The 21,216-nt window shown below is 42.8% G+C and overlaps 1 protein-coding gene across 2 annotated transcripts in view; it reads right to left on the reverse strand.

Moving 5' to 3' along the window:
* The window catches only part of BMPER (BMP binding endothelial regulator), a 222,130-nt gene that overhangs the window by 89,556 nt on the left and 111,358 nt on the right, over window positions 1-21,216 (reverse strand). For both annotated transcript variants that reach the window (XM_054020642.1, XM_054020643.1), the window contains 4 exons: window positions 19,177-19,276; window positions 6,451-6,560; window positions 5,891-6,031; window positions 2,637-2,741 (listed from right to left, as the gene is read on the reverse strand). In XM_054020642.1, the coding sequence (XP_053876617.1) occupies window positions 2,637-2,741; window positions 5,891-6,031; window positions 6,451-6,560; window positions 19,177-19,276 (456 nt within the window). The remainder of the gene's footprint in view (window positions 1-2,636; window positions 2,742-5,890; window positions 6,032-6,450; window positions 6,561-19,176; window positions 19,277-21,216) is intronic.

The following is a 21,216-nucleotide window of genomic DNA, read 5'->3' on the forward strand; positions in this document are numbered from 1 at the left end:
ATATCCTTAACTCTTTCACCCTTGTATGTGTGCATTATGACACAGAATTTAATGGCACAATCACATGAGGCCACTCTTACTCGCACCAAGCAGTCCTTACTCCACAAATAGTCCCACAAGAGTGGGTCTAATGGTCTGGAATGCTATTTAAAACTAGTAAGGAAATCAAGATCCTACCTATATTTTTTCTAAACAATACAGTATTATCTTGTACAACTTTTCTTCAGCCTATTTCATAATATGCTTACAAATTTGCAGCATATACATCACTACCAAATCTATATCTTGTATTATGCAAAGTATAGGTATGTTTGTGAAAAGGATCAAATGAGTAACATATGTTATTTGCTTTAAAATTCCTTAAGGAGAGAGAGAAAATTAGAACCCAACATATAGAGTTGCTTTCTCCTTTCTTCCTTCTAATAGCCTTTATCTTGAAAAAAACAAAAATAATGTGTTTTTATATTAGGATGATGTTTTGGCAAAGGGCTGGGGGGGTTTTGGTTGATTTGTTGGTTGGGGGGGTTTGGAGCTGGAAAAGGAAAGGCAACAGTGTTTGCTGCACACTGTGAGACTCCATTTTGAATCCTGGGACAGGATGGCTGGGTTAGAATCTATTAGGGAGTGGAGAGATGGCACAGCTGTTTCTTTTAGCCCTGAGGAGGAGCTGGCTCTTGTTTGGGAGCTCAGTTTGGGGGTTTAGTTTAGCTCAGGAACTTGTTTTAGTCTAGGAGTGTGTCATAGTTCAGAAGCTCACTACCACTTGGAAGTTTAGTATTGTTTGGAAGCCTGCAGCAGCCTGGGAATTTAGCTTAGTTCAGAAGTTTATTCTAGATTTGGGAGCTTACTCCATTCCTGAGAACCCATCCCAGCTTCAGAAGCTTAATTTGGATTTGGATTCCAGCCCCACCTAGAACCCAGGGCTGGTATAATTTAGTTAATGATTTCAGGTAAAAGCCTTTCTATTCTAACAGGGGATTTATAAAGGGATGTTTATTTCTTATGAAGCTGCTAATGGCATTTTGTAAGTTAAATGTACATGCTTCCTATGCTTCTCAACATTTAAAATCCTATACTTTCTATATTTTTAATGGAGGACTTCTAACTCTTTTTGCTCTTTTTCCCTTGACTTCACTTATGAGTCTAGGACTCACACCTCACATGCTAGGACTGTAATATGACAATGTTGAAAGAGCATGTAAGTGTGCCTTATGGGTCGGAGAGTTAAAGCTACTATTGGAATGTATAAGGTGAATTTTCATGTGGCATTGTTTTCCTCAGTTGATTGTATGAGCAACAAGGGCAACAGTACATTTATTTATTACCTTAACGGATCATTTCCTGTCTTTTCCATTCATAAGTTTATTTAAATGAAATATAATGTAATGTATTTTGCACCCGGGTCATATTAAATAACTTTAGCAATCTGAGCTCTGAGGAGCCCTAAAAGCTTAAATTGGGTAAATGTAGGACACTATAGAGGGGCATCCAATTTTTTCTATGGTGCCACGCTCCTAAGAATTCTCATAGAAAACTTGATGTGCTAGATAAAAAGTTTTCTATGGTCCCAGGTTCTCATTTCCTATGCACTCCTTAAGAATTGCATGAGGGAATCCCATGACCTGCTAATACTCCCAGAAGAGTTGCATTAATGCACACTTTCTAAGGTATAGAGTAGCACAGTTCCTCTCTTGTGAAGTTTAGGGAGGCCCATGGCTGAAGGACTGAACTCCTTTGAATCACCAAAAAGGTACAGGAGGAGATTGCCTCTACTGCACAGAGTTCCGAAGATTCACTGGTGCAGTGACCCTGCCTCTATAGCATTTGGAGAACCAAAGACAAACACTTTATTTTATAACACCTCTACCACTGCCCTGGGCTGTCAAAAAGTCACCAAAACATTTCTATTCACGGGAGTTTGTCACGGGTATTTGTGACTAATATTTTCTCCATTTGGCTTCCATGACAGTGAAGGAAACATTGAGAAGGAGTAATGCTAATAACTTGGAGGTCTCTTCAGCAGGTTGTTTTAAAATGACTCTCTGCATAAGATGTCATTTTAGATCTGCTTCTCCTGAAAGCTTGCACTATTTAAACTAAATAATTTGCAAATTACAGGTATCCAAAACACAAAATGTTAGACCAATAAAGCTACTGAATATGTGAGAGAGAGAAATAAGCCTGGGAGCAGAGAGAGCAGCTTTGGTTCAGATATAAAAGGGGGAGCAAAAGCACGGGAGCCTTCAGAGCAAAGAAAGAGGCCTGAGGACAGAGCTAGGCAAACCTGAAAGGAGATGTTGCAGTGCTTTGAGAATTCTAGAGGCAAGGTGGGTGAAGTAATATCTTTTATTGGACCAATTCCTGTTGGTGAAAGAGACAAGCTTTCAAGCTTACATAGAACATTTCAGAAGTTGGTCTAATAAAAGATATTACATCATCCACCTTGACTCTAATATCCTGGGACCAACACAGTTTACAACACTGCACACAACAATTGAGAATTCTAGTCAACTATAGACCCTAGAATTTTTGACGGTTCCATCTTCCCCAGGCTTCGTGTACACCAGTTCAACTGAGAAACACTGACAAAGATAAATGAGGGTCGGGGGAGAGAACTTATTCCATTAAAAACTCACATGAGGGCAGCTGTTGACTGGAATGCACTGCTTCTTGCGACACTCTGTCTTGCCTTTCACACAAGCACAGATGGTGCAGTTAACAGAGGACCACATCTCTCCATCCTGGAGGAGGGAGAACATGATATAGCTATCAGCTGGGGTGGCGGAAGGAAGCTATTCCAACAATGTATCCTTTTCATTGCACAGAAAAGCACTGCTTTCCCTTTTGGAGTTACATCATTGTTTAGTCTAAATTATTCTGAGGTGCTCTTCCACACCCAGTCCGGTTAAAAATGAAGATGAGCAGGGATTTCTTCCCTCTGATCCTTCAGGTTAGAAAATCATTCTTCCAAGTCCATGTTTTCTTTTACCTTGAATGACCTGATTAGTTGCATTGTTTCTCGCACCAGCAGGATGTGATCACACCTATTGTGAATTTTCATTTAAGCTGACATAATTAGAAAAATCTGATTCATTACCTTTGGATAACTGACATGTTTAAATTATTGGATGTGAAAGCATTTCATTAAGATGTCAGAATACAGTGGATTTATTACCAGATGTGGCATCATTCTGGGTCCACAGGAATGGACAAATAATGAATTCTAATTTAGATTACTTACAGTGCTTTAGCAGACTCTTGCTCTGCTAAACATCTGAAAATGTTTAGAACAGATATAATACTAAACTACCCAAATGTATAGCAGGAATGGTATTCTTCCAGAAGACAGTCTGTCTTTCTAAAAAAGTATTAAGTGGGCAGCAGAATGCTCTTCATATGGTTTTAACATACTCTGAAAAGTATGGGGAACTGTCCTGGCTCATTTCTACATGCCTTTGCATTTGCCAAGTGCAGTTTCTAAAGCATTCCACCTCACCCACATACAGGCCTGTGTAGAGCCCGAATGTGCAAGCTTTCTGTTTACAGGATGCTTGAGGAGGAAGGGTGAGGGGCAGGCAGACAGACAGAAAGTAAAGGCAGTCCAAGAGGACAGAAAATGATTATGGATCCACCTACACTAGAGTTCCTCAGTGTTGGGATCAGAGTGAAAGCACCCTCAAACTTTAAGTAGCAAAACAGCCTGATTTTTTTAGGCGCAGCATGATTTTTAAGGGCTGTCCTGCCTTGTCTTTTATTCTGGGATTATGCAGAATTGTCTACCATTTTGGTGCAGCATAAGTTGACAGACATCATGGCAAAAGAAATGATCTCCAAGCATGAGAGCAACTAAAAGAAGATACAACAGTTGCCTGATTGTGATCTCACGCCTATTTTATATTTATGTAACTCCATTGACTTATACAGAGTTATTTCCAACAGTTATTTGTATAAAAAAAGGTAAAAATCAGATCCAGTTCCCACCCACCCCTTTTTTGTGTTTTCGTAAACACTTGTTAGCAAAATAAAATAAATCACAAGAAGCAGAGTATTTCATTGGGTTGCTCAAGAAGTAGATATTTATACCTGAAATACAATAGTGCCATTGTTTAAGTTCTAGTCAGATCAAATGTAGTTTCTTTGCACCTATTAAGCATGGTGTTTGTTCACATATAATTTACAGAATAAACATTTCAGCTACATACAAGTAAAATGGAATTAATGGAAAACAATTTGGAATGAGTAAACTCAGTGTACTCAAAGGATTTAACATTTGATCTGATTCTCTTAATTCACAGATAGCCAACAAGGTGACAGAGTCTGTTCCAACACAATGTGAAAGAAGCTGCACACACTTGAAAAAACAAACATGGACATGACAATATAAGAAGTGTTTTGCAATAAATCATTACAGATCTACAAATTTTGGGTGGGAGAGAAGGAGGAGATCATTGCTACATGGCGTTCCAATGTGGGGTGTAGGAAGCATGGTTTGTAACATAGCTGTGAACTGTAATATATTCAGAACTTCCAGCTGAGACAAGCTTAGCACAATTCCTACTGGCTCAACCTGGAGGAGGCTCCCTTTCAGCTGATAAAGACCACTGAAAAATACCTTTTCTATGACTATCAGAATTTGTTTGGGAAAGGGAAGCACAACCCTCTGATTAAAAATGCATTATTCGGCATGAAGCAGCAACCTGATTCTCTGTGTGGGGAGAGGGAAACAGCATGCCAAGTACAGTAACTCCTCACTTAACGTTGTAGTTATGTTCCTGAAAAATGCAACTTTAAGTGAAATGATGTTAAACGAATCCAATTTTCCCACAAGATTTAATGTAAATGCGGGAGGTTAGGTTCCAAGGAAATTTTTTGGGGGCAGACAAAAGGCATTATATACTGTACAGTACTGTACTGTACTGTGATGTGGTTGGGAAGTGCCCCTGGCTTACCCCACACAGGCACAGCCCGCTGCAGGCAAGGATGCTAGGAAGCACCTTCACAGCAGCAGTGGCAGGTTCCTCGGAGAAAAACAGGTGCCGGCTTTGCCGGGAGATGCTCCAGGCCCACCTCTTCCTGTCCCTGCTCCACTCCAGGCCCAGCTCTTCCCACCCCCACTCCACCTCCTCTCCGGAGCAGCCACATCCCCACTCCTGCCCCTCCCTCCCAGAAAGTCCTAAGCACCGCCAAACAGCTGTTTGGTGGTGGGGGTAGCGCTGGGAGGGCGGGGGAGGAGGCGGAGAAGAGGAACTTGTGCAATGCTCCCTTGTAAAGTTGCTGCTCCTTCCACAGAATCTTACAAGCAATGGACAGAATAGGCAGCCAAACAACATTATACGGGACCGTTGCACAACTTTAAACAAGCATTTTCCTTAATTGAGCAGTGACGTAACTTTGAAACAACATTAAGCGGGAGGACGTTAAGTGAGGAGTTACTGCATAGGAGAAATTAATTTTAATTTTTTTCTGTCAGCAGAACTTATACAAACATAAAAAATCAACAGCAAATGGCAATTTTTGCAAATATTTGCCTCCAAGCTATTCTGTTGATAGATTCATAGAATCGAAGGCTAGAAGGGACCATTTTGATCATCTAGTCTGATCTCCTATACAACATGGCCATAAATCTTCCCAAAATAATTTCTAGAGCATATCTTTTAGAAAAAAACATCCAGTCTTGATTTAAAAATTATGAGTGATGGAGACTCCATTACAACCCTCAGCAAATTGTTCCAATGGTTAATTATTCTCACTATTAAAAATGTGCGCCTGTTGGCAATCAGCGTAATGAAAATTCTGCTAAAAAGCAAACCCCAACACTAAGCTATAGTAATCCAGTGCTATTTCAACCATTACAATGGTACCAATTATTGAGCCACCCCCAAAACATTACCCGAAAGATCTTATTCCCGAATTTGCACACTTTCAATTCCTCAGGAGAGATGTATGAGACACACTCCTTGCAGCAGTGTTCCTTGCTTTTATTGCATTCTCCAGGAGGTGAGCACTTCTTCTTACATACCACTGTAGAATTCTGAGCAAAAGGACAGAAGAAAAGAAAAGGGGACACTAATTTATTAGGACAATGTTCACCCTGAATCGTAACATCTGTGTGTGTTGAGATAATCATTTCCACCCAATGTAGCTAATAATTACTTTGATCAGATCTGCTTAGAATAAAATATTTTATTGAAAGATTTATTGAAATCTTTCAGAGTGTGTTCATTTAATAATGCAATCAGGGCTTAATTCTCAACTTGCGCTTTTGCAGTCATGTAAAATCTGACCATGTTGATTTGGTAGCCCTTTACATTCCCTTTGCCTGAATGTAAATAACCATACAAGGTACTTTGCAGTACAGAGTCAGGCCCTGTAGTACTCAAATCTTACAAACATCTCTCCTAGGCAATAAAAAACACAGCACACTGCATAGGAATGTTCTTACTGACTTACCCTACAGGTACACATAGTGCAGTTGTCATAAATGAAAGAGGATCCATTGTCATAAACATCACTGTGAAAGAGGCAGCTTCCAAATGGGAGGTCAAACACTTTCCTCTGGCCTGAATACAAACAACAACAGACACAGAATGTGGTTGAAAGGATGCCATGTTGTCAACAAAAATAACAGTTTACTGTTCCCAGACCAAATTCACGTGCAATGCCTCATTTGCTATATATTTCCACTTGGGTGTCTAGAAAGTTTTTTTAAACTGTTCCCTATTCATTAGGCAGATATTAATCTGAGTAAGATGAAGAGGTTACTTACCTATAACTGGAGGTTCTTTGAGATGTGTGGTCCTTATCTGCATTCCACTGAGGGTTTACGCATACGTACCATGCATCCGGAGCCAGAGATTTTGAAAATAGTAGTGTCCGTTGGTCCATGCATGTGCCCTTGGTTCACCTCATCCCTCCCTTTATCATCTGAGGTGATAAAGGAGGAATGGACCGACCGCATCTCCAGTTCCTTCTCCACCGCAAATCCAAAGGAACCACAGCAGAGGGGAATAAGGGTGGGAAGTGGAATACAGATAGGGATCACACATCTCACAGAACCTCCAGTTACAGGTAAGTAATCCCCTCTTCTTTTTCAAGTGGTAGTCTGTATTGTATTCCACTGAGGGTAATTAACAAGCAGTACCTAAGTCAGAAGAGGGTGCAAGAAACTCAGACCCTTAGCTGGTACATACTGTGACGTTGCACTACATACTGTTTTATGGACATATGCTTATGAGTGTGAATATGATGTAACTGGAATATGCTTTATGCAAAAGGTCTCTTGTAAGGTATGATTACAAAGCTTATGATCTACTGAGTGTGCTTATCCCATTTGTTTGTATGTATTCTTTCTATGTCTGGAGTTAGGAGAATAAGATATAAACTTTTATTAATGATGTAAACATATTAAGTGGAAGCCATTAAAGGTGCTTCAGAATCAATGACCTGTAAATGGCTCTGTTTACTTGCAAACCTTCCTCGGTACGTGCAGGTCAGCCTGGAAGAATGGAGGCTGGGGTCTCACAAGACATATGATCATGTCACCTGATACTGGAATCCATCTTAAACCTGGTACTTTTCCATTTAGAAGGAGGGGGTGTGGACCCAGAGAGACAAAAGATTCCCACCTTGTGCCAAAGCTATAAAAGGGGGTGGAACAGAACAAAGGGGGCTGCCAGTCATGAGAACACCCCTGCTTTCCACCTAAGATGTCTGCTGGAACTAACAAGGACTGTACCAGGGGAAAGGATTGGGTCCAGACTAGGAAGGAGTCTAGTCTGTGAAAGAAGCTTTCTAGTCTAGTCTGTGAGAAGACTAGAAGAAGCTGTGAGATTTTACTTGTAAACAGTTTCTTAATGTACTAGGCTTAGACTTGCATGTTTTTGCTTTATTTTGCTTGGTAACTTACTTTGCTCTGTCTTGTTATTACTTGGAACCACTCAAATCCTACTTTTTATACTTAATAAAATCACTTTTGCTTATTAGTAAACCCAGAGTAAGTGATTAATACCTGGGGGGGGGGGGGCAAATAGCTGTGCATATCTCTCTATCAGTGTTATAGAGGGCAGAAAATTTATGAGTTTACCCTGTATAAGCTTTATACACAGTAAAACGGATTTATTTGGGGTTTGGATCCCATTGCGAACTGGGTGCCTGGGTGCTGGAGGCAGGTAACCTGCTAAACTGTTTTTTGTTAAGTCTGCAGCTTTGGGGGTGTGGACCAGACCTGGTCTGTGTTGCAGCAGGCTAGCGTGTCTGGCTCAACAGGGCAGGGTTCTGGAGTCCCAAACTGGCAGGGAAAATGGGCTCAGAGGTAACTTCAGCACGTCAGATGACAGTCCCAAGGGGGTCTCTGTGACCAAACCGATCACACGTAGTAGCAATTTTCTGCCCCTTTGCGAGTAAGCCTACATTTGGCCAGAATATGCCAAACAATTCTACCTGACTCAAGGATGGCGTTGATTGGTAGATCAACTCTGCCCAACATGAGTGAGTGAAGTAGGTCCAGAAGCTTATGCTGAGTGTCCTGGATCTCCTCCAGGGGAATGTGTAACTCTCCAGCCACTCTATACAGGAACTCCTGGGACTGGCAGTAGTTATCAGGGGAAGGAGGGGAAGCTGAAGCCACTGCAGGATCTGATGAGGATGACAAGAATCTCTCCTGTTCCAGTGGTACTGTCAGAGCCCGACTGAGTGACTCATCTTCCGTTATCAGTTCCGATTATCTACTCAAAAGCAACCGACACAGTGAAATAGGTGCAGCCTCCCTGATGTAATGGGCAGGTTCTGAGAATGAATATTGGGGCCAGGATCCCCAGTAGGGTCAGCATGATACATCCAGAGGGTGTTGCTGAGAGCCCCATGGCGTAGGAAGCCAGTGGCTCTGTGGTGGCTGGAGTGGGGGATACTGCCACAATGTAGAAGGCTTCCATTGGTACTTGTAGTGGTGGAAAGGGATAGATGTTGCCTGTCCCTCATCTGATTCCTTCAAAGACAACCCGGAGACCAGTTCCATTGGCAGTACTGACAGAAGCAAGTACACACCAGGAGCAAGGGGTGAGGAGTGCCTCAGATGTGGCATGTTCTGTCCGAGAGATAAACTCTACTTGGAAGTAGAGAGCCCCAGAAGGTGTGAAGACTTTGGCTCTCCCAAGACAAACACTTCCTGGCACCCTGGTGCTTTTCCAGACCTCCCAGGAGTCAAGGATACTTTCAGTCCCCAGAATCAGTACAGGAGCACTGGTCTTCTGAGGAGAAGACGGCTCTCTAGCTCTGATGGATGCTGATGTTGACTGCATTTGCGGATCCACACCTGGTACCAGTGGATCCATCAATTTGTGTGGCTCCTTTACGTGTTTGTGCACTTTAGGGCACACTCCATCCCCATTACTGGAACTTGTGGATGGAGCCTCTCTCTTCTTAAGCTTAGAGGAAGACTAACTGGCATGCTTATGTGCATGCTTCCTTATCTCCCAAGTAGGCCCCAGCATAAGGTCCATAGTGGTGGCACTGCTGGTGTTGGCCTCAAATTCAGTAGCTGGAGGCGCACTCCTGGCGGCCTCAGACAGATATACGATGGGGAGGAAGGGGGCTGCCTGACCAGGGTCCAAATCAGGTCTCATGGCAATTTCCATGAGGTGCCTCCAGAGGTGGAGAGCCCAACCTTCTCAGGTACGGCTGGGGAAAGTCTGGCAGATACTGCACGTGGATGAAATGTGGGCTTCTCCTAAGCAGTAGAGGCAGCGTTGATGTGCGTCGCTGATGGAGAAGGAACATGGGAAGGAGGCACAGATTTTAAAGCCTGAGATTTTTAGCAGGGTTCAATACCTGCACATGGATATAAGAGTGGGAAAGCAGGGGGTATTCACACAGAACTAAACTATTCCAGAAGAACCTCAATTCTACTCCTAAAACTATCAAACTACTAAAAACTACTATAAAAACAATAAAACAGTAAACCACTCTAAAACTATGTACAATTGTGTATTTTTAAAGTGCATCACATACAAGAAAGCACAATAGTTCTGACCCGGACCATGTGGCGATGAGAAGGAACTGGAGACGAGGTTGGTCTGTCCCGACCTTTATCACCTTGGATGAAACCATGAGGAGAGCCCAGGCAGATTCATGAAGCAACTGATACTACTATTTTCAAAATCTCTGGCTCTGGATGCATGGTGCATATGTGTAAACCCTCAGTGTAATACAATAGGGATCATTACTCAAAGAACTAATTTTCCCATAAGGAAGGGGATTTTAATATGATTTAGGACAAGTTTCTATTGGAAAACCTTCCTCCGCCCCACTATCAGACAAGTGCACCCATGTAACTAAATCAATTTAAAATCAACCAGTCCAAACCCCAACATAGATGCACTTAAACTAGTCTAAACTACATTTATGTTTCTTCATTCAGTATATTATGGAATTAAACTAAATTGGTTAAAGCATGAATCAAACTGGTTTAACATTAGGAGTTTTCAATTTAGTTACACTGGCGCAAAAGTGCTATGTGCCGGACAGCCGTTAAATGATTAGACTCTGTAAAGATGTTTGATACACTCCTTTAGTGTAGCTTTATGTATTATGCTCAAACACGTCTACAGAAATTATAGGAATTTACATAATGTTAAAGTTACCTATATTAATCAGAATGGAACCATCAAAAAATAAATAAAGGAAAGGAAATCAGTGTGGAGAATATACATTCCATGAAGCAAATTACATGGCTTTGGAAGGAGTGGAGGAAAGCTAATATTATGGAAATGTTTTGTTCACACGATAGTAAGGGACCTGACAGCATAGGTCAGAGTAAAGTTTAGAGAAGCATCAATTCCCTCCCAAAGCACTGCAACAACTGAGGGTATGTCTTCACTACCTGCCAGATTGGCAGGTAGTAATCGATCTATTGGGGATCGATTTATCGCGTCTTGTCTAGACACGATAAATCAATCCCTGAACGTGCTCCCTGTCGACTCCGGAACTCCACCAGAGCGAGAGGCGGTAGCGGAGTCAACGGGGGAGCTGCGGCCATCAATCCTGCGCCGTGAGGACCTGAGGTAAATCGATCTAAGAACGTCGACTTCAGCTACGCTATTCACGTAGCTGAAGTAGCGTATCTTAGATCGACTCCCCCCCCCCCAGTGTAGACCAGCCCTCAGTCTTCCAACATCTTGCAATTCTGCAAGCAATGCAAAACCCCAGTCTTGCTACTCCACCTATCTCTCTTCTGTTCTTCATATTCTGTTTTATTGAATTCTTTTGAACAGATGGACAATATATTGGGTCTCTGACATGAACAAAAATCCACTTAAAAAGAACAGGAGTACTTGTGGCACCTTAGAGACTAACAAATTTATTAGAGCATAAGCTTTCGTAGGCTACAGCCCACTTCTTCGGATGCATATAGAGTGAAACATATATTGAGGAGATATATATACACACACATACAAAGAGCATGAATTAAGTAAGAGAAAAAAAACTTTTGAAGTGAGAATCAAGATAGCTCAGTACAGACAGTTTGTACTGAGCTATCTTGATTATCACTTCAAAAGTTTTTTTCCCCTCTTACTTAATTGGCCTCTCAGAGTTGGTAATACAACTCCCACCTGTTCATGCTCTCTGTATGTGTGTATATATATCTCCTCAATATAGGTTTCACTCTATATGCATCCGAAGAAGTGGGCTGTAGCCCACGAAAGCTTATGCTCTAATAAATTTGTTAGTTTCTATGGTGCCACAAGTACTCCTGTTCTTTATGCAGATACAGACTAACACGGCTGCTACTCTGAAAAAAATCCACTTAAGACTCAAATAAAATCACTAACCTCATCTTCCCATTTGAGCAAAGCAAACTTAAAGCAACAACATGCTTTCACCTACTTTTTCTTTGGTGAGAGCCACGCTCTGATCTTGCAACCTTCTGAGAGTTTATTTATCTGTCAGATAGATATCTGTCTGTCATTTCCAAGGAATAAAATGATTACTGCAAATAAGTGCAGCATGGCACTAACTTATTATTATGCCATTAATTTAGTTCTCAGACTGGTGAGAAACCCATATTTTGGCATTTGGGACTCTAATAACTCATCACTATATTCCAAATTGCAATTAATTTCTTTTTAGTTAATATCTGGTAAAGGAGTAAAACCACTTAAACGAAGAGGCTTACAGTTTGTCCAAAGATAACATTAAATAGAAAGATAAACAGATAACAGAATATCTGTTTAATTAACATGAGATTTTCACAAATGTTAAAAGAATGCTCTTGTCAAAGAATGCAGTGTTTTAGCCCTGTTAGTCCCAAGGTATTAGAGGGAGAAGTTTGGTGAGGAAATATCTTTTATGGGACTAGCTTCTGTTGGTGAGAGAGACAAGCTTTTGAGTTTACATAGAGCTGTTCTTCAGGTCTGGGAAATGTACTCTGGGTGACACAGCTAAATTCAAGGTGGAACAGATTGTTTAGCATAAGTAGTTAACACATATTTCAAGGGACTATTCAAAGTGAAGTGGCCCATTAACATAAGAACGGCCATATTGGGTCAGACCAATAGTGCATCTAGCCCAGTTTCCCGTCTTCTGACAGTGGCCAATGCCAGATTCTTCAGGGGGAATTAACAGAATAGGGCAATTGATCGAGTGATCCATCCCCAGTCATCCAGTTCCAGTTTCTGGCAATGAAAGATTTAGAGATTCCCAGAGCATTGCATTGCATCCCTGACCACCTTAGCTAATAGCCATTGATGGACCTATCCTCCATGAATTTATCTAATTCTTTTTTAAATCCAGTTATAGTTTTGGCCTTCACAACATCCCTTGGCAACAAGTTCCACAGGTTGACTGTGCACTGTGTAAAGAAGTACTCCTTTTGGTTTATTTTAAACGTTCTGCCTATTAATTTTATTGGGTGACCCCTCGTTCTCGTGTTATGTGTAGGGGTAATTAATACTTCCTTACTCACTTTCTCCATACCTTTCATGATTTCATAGACCTCTATCATACCCCCCCCCATCGGTGACTTCTTTTCCAAGCTGAACAATCCTAGTCTTTTTAATCTCTCCTCATAATGAAGCTGTTCCATACCCTTAATAATTTTTGTCACCCTTCTCTGTACTTTTTCCAATTCTAATACATCTTTTTTGAGATGGGGTGACCAGAACTGAACACAGTATTCAAGGTGTGGGTATACCATGGATTTATATAGTGGCATAATGATAATTTCTGTCTTATTATCTATCCCTTTCCTACTGATTCCTAACATTCTGTTAGCTGTTTTGACTGCTGCTGCACATTGAGCGAATGCTTTCAGTTGTGTTCCCTCTAAGCTGTGCACCTGTGTGGCCACAAAAGAGTCCATCAAGGCCCACACACCTTATTAGTACAGGCCAGGGCCAGCTCCAGGCACCCAAGCACATGCTTGGGGTGGCACCTGGTAAGGGGCGGCGGGGGGAGCGCGGCGTGGCATTCCGTGGGGCGGGTGCTCCGGCGGCGCTGGGGGGGTGGGCTCCGGTTGCGCGGGGCTCAGTGATGGAGTGGCACGGGCGCGGCGCGGGAAGGGGGTTCCGGCGGGGTGGGCTCCGGCGGCGCAGCGCGGGGCTTGGCGCTCGGGTGGTGGGGGGGTCCAGCGTGCAGCACTCGGTGGGGGTGTGGTGCGGGCGCGGCGCTGGAGGGGGGTTCCGGTGGCACTTGGCAGGGGGCGGGGGCGAGCTCCGGCAGCGTGGCGCTCGGCGGCGGGGGGGGGGCGTCGCGGGGCTCGGCACTTGGGGGGGGTCACTTGGCCGGGGGGGGGGTGTCTGGCACGCGGCGCTCAGCAGGGGAGCGGCGCGGGAGAGCGGCGCTTTGGGGGGGGTTCCGGCGGCGCTCGGCTGGGGGGGGGCGGCGCGGCGCTCGGCAGGGGGCCTCGGGGCAGCAAAAAAGCTAGAGCCGGCCCTGGTACAGGCGCACACACAGCTGTATAGCCACAGATAGGCCTGGAGGATATGTAGGGTGAGATGGGGAATAGGGTTGGGTGGGGGCTGTTGTGTGAGGTGTGGGGCAGTGATGGAGGAGTTTGAGGCATGCAGGACTATGGCAGGGAGAGACGCCTCTCCGCCAGCCCCGGAGCTGTGGCAGGGAGAGACACTTCTCCCCCAGCTCCGGGGCTGCAGTGGGGGAGATGTCTCTCCCCCAACCCCGGGACTGGGGTGGGGAGAGAGGACTACTGAAAATTTTGCAGTGTTAATTTTCTTTTTATTTGATTTCATATTAAACAAACACCTTAAGTAGTGCACTTTGTTAATTATCCCTTGTTTTAATATTATTTCTTCTTCCATACCTATGGTAACTTTTTAAAAATTTATATCTAGGTTTTTTGTTTCTACTGGTGGCACACGATATTGGTGCTGCACATAACAAAATTCATTCTGCACATGGATGGAAAAAATTAGAGGGAACATTGGTTTCAGAGAACTATCCATGATGACTCCAAGATCTCTTTCTTGAGTGGCAAACATACATCATTTTGTATGTAGAGTTGGGATAATGTTTTCCAATGTGCATCACTTTGCATTTATCAACATTGAATTTAATCTGCTATTTTGTTGCCCAGTCACCGAGTTTTCTGAGATCCCTTTGTAAATATTTGCAAACTTTGTCACCTCACTGTTTACCCCTTTTTCTAGAACATTTATGAATATGTTGAACAGCACTGGTCTCAGTACAGATCCTTGGGAAACCCTGCTATTTCCTCTCTCCATTCTGAAAACTGACCATTTATTCCTACCCTTTATTTCCTGTCTTTTAACCAGTTATTGATCCATGAGAAGACCTTCCCTCTTATCCCATGATTGCTTAGTTTGCTTTAGAGCCTTTGGTGAGGGACCTTGTCAAAGGCTTTCTGAAAGTCCAAGTACACTATATCTCCTGAATCACCCTTGTCCACATGTTTATTGACCCGCTCAAAGAATTCTACTAGATCAGTGGTTCCCAAACTTGTTCCGCCGCTTGTGCAGGGAAAGCCCTGGCGGGCCGGGCCGGTTTGTTTACCTGCCGCGTCCACAGGTTTGGCCGATCGCACCTCCCAGTGGCCGCGGTTCGCTGCTCCACGCCAATGGGAGCTGCTGGAAGTAGAGCAGGCCGAGGGACGTACTGGCCGCCGCTTCCAGCAGCTCCCATTGCCCTGGAGCAGCGAACCGTGGCCACTGGGAGCCGCGATCGGCCGAACCTGTGGACGTGGCAGATAAATAAACCAGCCCAGCCCGCCAAGGGCTTTCCCTGCACAAGCGGCGGAACAAGTTTGGGAACCACTGTACTAGATTGATGAGGCATGATATCCCTTTACAAAAGTTACGTTGACTCTGCCCCAATAATTTGTGTTCATCTATGTGTCTGATATTTCAGTTCTTTACTATAGTTTCAACCAATTTGTCTGGTACTGAAGTTAGGCTTACCAGCCTGTAATTGCCAGGATCAACTCTGGAGCCTTTTTTAAAAATTGGCATCACATTAGTTATCTTCTAGTCATCTGGTACAGAAGCTAATTTAAGTGATAGGTTACATGCCACAGTTAATAGTTCTGCAATTTCATTATTTGAGTTCCTTCAGAACACTTGGGTCAATACCATCTGGTCCTGGTGACTTATTATTGTTTAATTTATCAATTTGTTCCAAAACTTCCTCTACTGACACCTCAATCTGGGACAGTTCTTCAGATTTGTCACCTAAAAAGAATGGCTCATTAACACCCCTTCAGTCAGAAGGGGGGAAGCAAAGGGGGGAAGGCACCTGGGGGAGGGTTGTTAGTGGGAAATAGATTGTTATAATAAGCCACACATCCAGTGTCTCTCTTCAGTCCATGATTTTTAGTGACTAGGCAAAGTTATGAATTTAAGCTCCTAGGCTCATCTTTTGAAGGTGTTGTGCAGGTTTTCTTTGAGGATGAAGACTGATAGGTCACATATAGAATGATTGCTTTGTGAAAAGTGTTCACCCACAGGTGATGTGGTGCCTTTGTCTTTTCCTGTGTGAGTTCATTCGAGAGCGTAGAGATTGTCTGGTATTACCCACATAGTACTGGGGCATTTAGTAACCTGTATGAGGACACCACACATTGTGATGGGCATGTGTGGGACCCATGGATCTTAAATGGTGTGTTGTGGGAGGGTGTGTGTGACACTGTATGGAATCTGGGGGACACTTTAGGATATTATGAATACCAATATTGTAAAATTGCAATGACATATGCCAGGTATGCCATGTAAGAGAGCTGTAAAAATGTTATGATTTGCCAGATATAATAATCTTGTTTATGTTTGAATCACCTTTTGTATTATGAGTTTTTGATATGTATGTATGTCTGTATTCAAACTTGGGCTATGCTTCTGGGTTACACCCCCAGACAGTTTGGCATCAGCTCCGCCTAGCCTGCTTGATGGCCCATTAGGGACCATCAGCTATACAATTGACACATTGAGAGAAGGTAGAGGATACACCTTATGACGCAGCAAGGCAAAGGTATGCCTATGGACAGAAAAGGCTTCCAAGCCATGTGCTGGGCAGTTTGTGTTGGAAACAAAGGAAGCACAGGCCGCATGGCAAAAGATTGTAAAAGGCAGCTGCATGTTCTCCTTTTTGTCTTCATTTCTGCTTCTTACCTCTGGAGTAACTTTTCTACAAATGAAGCTCTAAACAAATGATGGAATGACCCATCCAAGCTGTGAATGTGATCCAGAAGGACTTTCAAGCCACCAAACTCACCAGTACTGCTAGGAACCTCATGGACTTTGAATCTTTGTATGTATGTGACTGCTTTACTATTTAACATCTCTCTTCTTGTTCTTTCTTTATAATAAACCTTTAGTTTTAGACACTAAAGGATTGGCTGGCAGCATGGTATTTTGGGTAAGATCCACCCTATACTGACCTGGTAATGTGGCTGGCCCTTTGGGGTCAGAAGAACATTTTGTATATGTGAGTAGAGTTTTAAAATAACTTTTCAATGTACTGGACCTAGGTGCTGATTGGGAGCCAGAGAACTGGAATGCAATAAAGGAGGCAGTAGGATTTCTTTTTTGCTTCTTGATAACCAGTGTGAGGGATCAGAAGCACAGTTTGTGACTGGTTGAAAGGCTTAACTTCAGTGTTTACCCACCAGGCTTGGGAGTATCTGCTCTCCCTTTTGCAGCCTGCCCTGACCTTGGCATTTCCAGTGAGGGCTGCTCGAGGCAGCCCGGGTCACAGGGGGTGTTAATCATTGTAGTAGTGGAGATATGTCTGTAGGTTTTGCATCTGTTCTGGCAGAGTATGGTGCCACTTTGAGTTGGTGTGTCCTGGTCTGTGGTGAGCTTGATTCTGATGATGAGAAGTTGGGAGTTGTTTGAAGACCAGAAGAGGGAGTTAAAGAAATATTTCTTTCACAATGGGGTCCCCAACGAGTATGGGTTGTTGTTGTTTGATGATACCCCTTATGGGTTCCAGTATGGGGTGGTAGGTGACAACTAAGGGAGTGTACTCTCTGGTGCTGCAGTTTTATGTCTGAGCCAGGTATTTATAAAGCTTCTAATAAAATAAAATAAAAAGCTGTGTTTCAAGCAGGCAAAATATGTTAAATATTATGAGATGCTGAAACAATCTACAGGCCTGGAGGCCCATGGGCCATGGCCCTTTGTGTCCTTTCGTTAAGCCAGCCCTGGAAATAGGCTCAAGATTCTAGTATGGGATATGTCCCCATAAAATCCCCTCTAACTGGGTGAGAGAAGTCGTATCAAGTCTGTAATGGCCCCAACTCTTTCAGACATGGCAGACAAAATTAAAACCCAGATTCCCTTCATGATAGCTTTTTGCTATTCTTTGCACCTGAATTAGAGTGATTCACTGAGTATTATTGAATCAAGGGGTGAGTGGAGATAGTAAGAGCAAAATAAGAGCAAGCCAAAGTCTTAACCTTTTAAAGATTCGGAGTGGTTTGGAACAGTCTGCCTTCCCAAAAGGAGTCTGGCTCAGTCCCTGAGTCTCTACATCACAGATGCCTTTTAGGCCCAGAAGTCTCTTTTCGGGAACCTGCTGCTGTTCCTCTTAAATTTGACATCTCCCTAGGGCTTCCCCTGGAGTTATGATCCAGAGCATGAGAGGTTACTAGAAAGCCCAGAGTACATGTGCTCTGAGACTTCTCAGACATCCAGTAACAGAGCCCAGCTGAGAGAGTAACATCAACTATCCTCAGCCTCAAGGGAAAGGGCTTCTGGACTTCTCCTCTTTTCAAGGTGCTGGCCATGCAGAATGATGGCAAAGCAATCCTAAAAAGCTTTCTTGGCAGTAGAAGGAAGCAGCACCCTCTCCCCAGCCTGTACCTGGAGATCATGAAGCCATTCTGGAACCAAAAGCAGAGATGAGCTTAAGTGGGGAGTATCTGAGATTAGAGGTAAATAAGTCATACAATACTTTACTAAAGGTAACTCATTTCTATTCCAATCCCTGTAATCTTTAATTTAACGTTAATACCTTGCATGTAGACAAGTGGCCAGACTGATTCTTTCTGGTCCAAATTGGGCCCCCACCAGTGTCAACAACTGGAGGGCAGATGTTCCTCCCTCAAGATTTCACATTGTTTATATTGCTTGATGTTCTGGGGGAGAAGAAACCATCTGATGCAAAAGCATGTACTGAGTTATCTTAATCCAACTGAAAATCTTCCCAGTTCAGACTATGATGCCCCTTCAGGGAGTGAACAATTACATAAATTAATAGGTCCCTATCCATTCTGACAATAGCTTTTAATGATGACACTTCAGCTGACGGACTTCCTTCGATTGCTATTTCCTCAAAACCAAAAATGGGGAAACCGGCTTGAATAAAATAACAAAAGGTGAAGCATCTTTCTATGATTTATGGACATTTCAAAGAGCTGCCTCCCCCAATCTCACCCTGCTTTGCAAAACATGTGTGGTAAAGGTGGGAATCAACTATATTCTTTTCTCACACACAACAAATTTCCCAACTCCTCTCCCAAAATTTGTCCTTTGTATCTTTCTTCAAGACCCTACCATGTCTATTGAGACTACCTGTATAAAAAGCAAATTGTAGCCTTTACTACTAAGCATCACTAATTTTTGCTTTGTATTGGCTGTGAAATATTTGTATGAAAGCCACTATGCAGAAATATACTGAATTACATACATTATGCCTGTGAAAAGAACCACTCACCTAAACATTTGGGGCAACAGTGTCCAGAAGGAATGTGACTGAGATGCTGGGGACATGACAGAATGGGGCAGACTTCTTGTACGCAGTGTGTTCTGCCTCCCTAAGGGAAAATAGGCTCAATTAGGAAAAAAAAAAAAAAAAAAAACCACCACGTGCACACACACACACACTGGTGACAAGTCTTATAAAAGTCTTAGCAGAAGCAATATTTGTCCACATATATTTCTATTCATACCTGTCACAGAGATTATATGTAACTGCCATAAAGCACTTCCTACATTCCTTGCAGAATCTCTATATGTATTACTGTTTTTCACTCTGGTAAACAATAAGCAAGTGATAGCTGCACAAAGAGAAGTGCCTGGCTAACTGATTTCTCAATACGGATGTGGGAAAATCAAGTAGAATAAAAGCATAACACATGAACCTTTCTTGAGGTTCCAAAAAGTTGGTAGGAGGGATAGTTCAGGGGTTTGAGCATTGGCCTGCTTAAACCCAAGGTTGTGAGCTCAATCCTTGAGGGGGCCACTTAGGGATCTGGGGCAAAATTAGTACTTGGTCCTGCTAGTGAAGGCAGTGGGCTGGACTTGATGACCTTTCGGGATCCCTTCCAGCTCTATAAGAGAGTTATATCTCCATATATTTATTTACTTTTTCCATTATTTTTCACCACATATGCTGCTGCATAAGACTTCTTGGCTTGTCTGGGATAGGAAACAGAGTTAAAGAACAAAAGTAAGAGGAGAATGGGTATTCTCCCAGTATTTCCACCACTTCAGGAATCCCAAGTAGCCACAATCATTCATGAAAGCCCATTCTTAGTCCAGCTGTGCACACCCAAAAGTCTGCACTGTTCAGAGAACAAAGAACAGATAGTCAGTGAGATAGAATGTGTGGCAGATAGAGAGGAAAGAAGCGTATACTGAAGGAACAGGGGAAAGTAGAGGAGAAAATGAGAAAAAGGCAAAAGAGAAACAGCATAGAAAAGTGTAAGAATAGAGAAAACAGTTGAAGGAGATCAATCAATAATATAGTGACAAGGGGAAAGAGTAGAAATAAGGCAGGACTTGGTTCAGGGGCGATTTCAAAGGAAAAAAGATGTTGGCCTTGCAGATACAGGGTAGAGAGAGAGGCAAAAGCATTGGGACTGGAGGAAAAAAGTGAAGGTGACACAGAGATAAATATTCTTTACTGAAACATTATTTATTACCTGTAATGCAGTAGTGCTTCAGGGCCCTAGTCAGGAATCAGGGCCCTATTGATGCTATTGATGCTGTACACACATATAGTAAGAAAAGACCATTTGTGTCTCAAAGAGTTTTCAGACTAAATAATATCCTGATTTTTATTCTAAAAAGGAGGTTTGTAGGGGGTGGTGGGGAGTAGGGTGACCAGATCACAAGTGTGACAAATTGGGACAAGGGGTGAGGGGTAATAGGTGCATGTAGAAGACAAAGCCACTCTCCCTGTGAAATTGAGATGTCTGGTCAACCTAATAGGGAGGGGATATTTTAGCTAAAGATGGAGAGAGAGAGAGAAAGAGACCTTTCCTCTCTCCGCTCTGTTGCCAAAACCTTTCTGTGCACATCTCAAGACCTCAACCAAAATATCCTCCACACCCAGGACTGGTATCCAGGTTTTTCACTTTTAAAATCTGGTCACCTTTGTCCCATGAAGGGAATTCAGTTAGTTTAATCTAAATGTCCTGCCCAATCCATAATCTAGGGCAAAAGATTCAGTCCACAATATACTTTGTATTCCTGGATGCTGCAATGAAAGAATTATGAGAAATCCACAGCCATATGCATTCAGGATGCTTCTCTGACCTCCCTTGAAACAGATGGAAAAAGCCATTCTTTTAAGAGTTCACTGTTTGAAATTATAGTACAAGACTCCACCTCCAAACAGTACAATAGCACAGTGAACCATGAGTGAGCTTTTATGTAGCAAGAGCAGACTAATGTAGACAAATGGCCAGACTGATACTATTATGAAAAAAAATAATGTACTGTCTGTACCACATACTGTAACAAGTTTTCA

Source organism: Malaclemys terrapin, chromosome 2 (assembly GCF_027887155.1).
Source record: "Malaclemys terrapin pileata isolate rMalTer1 chromosome 2, rMalTer1.hap1, whole genome shotgun sequence".
In the NCBI taxonomy this organism is placed as follows: domain Eukaryota; kingdom Metazoa; phylum Chordata; order Testudines; family Emydidae; genus Malaclemys; species Malaclemys terrapin.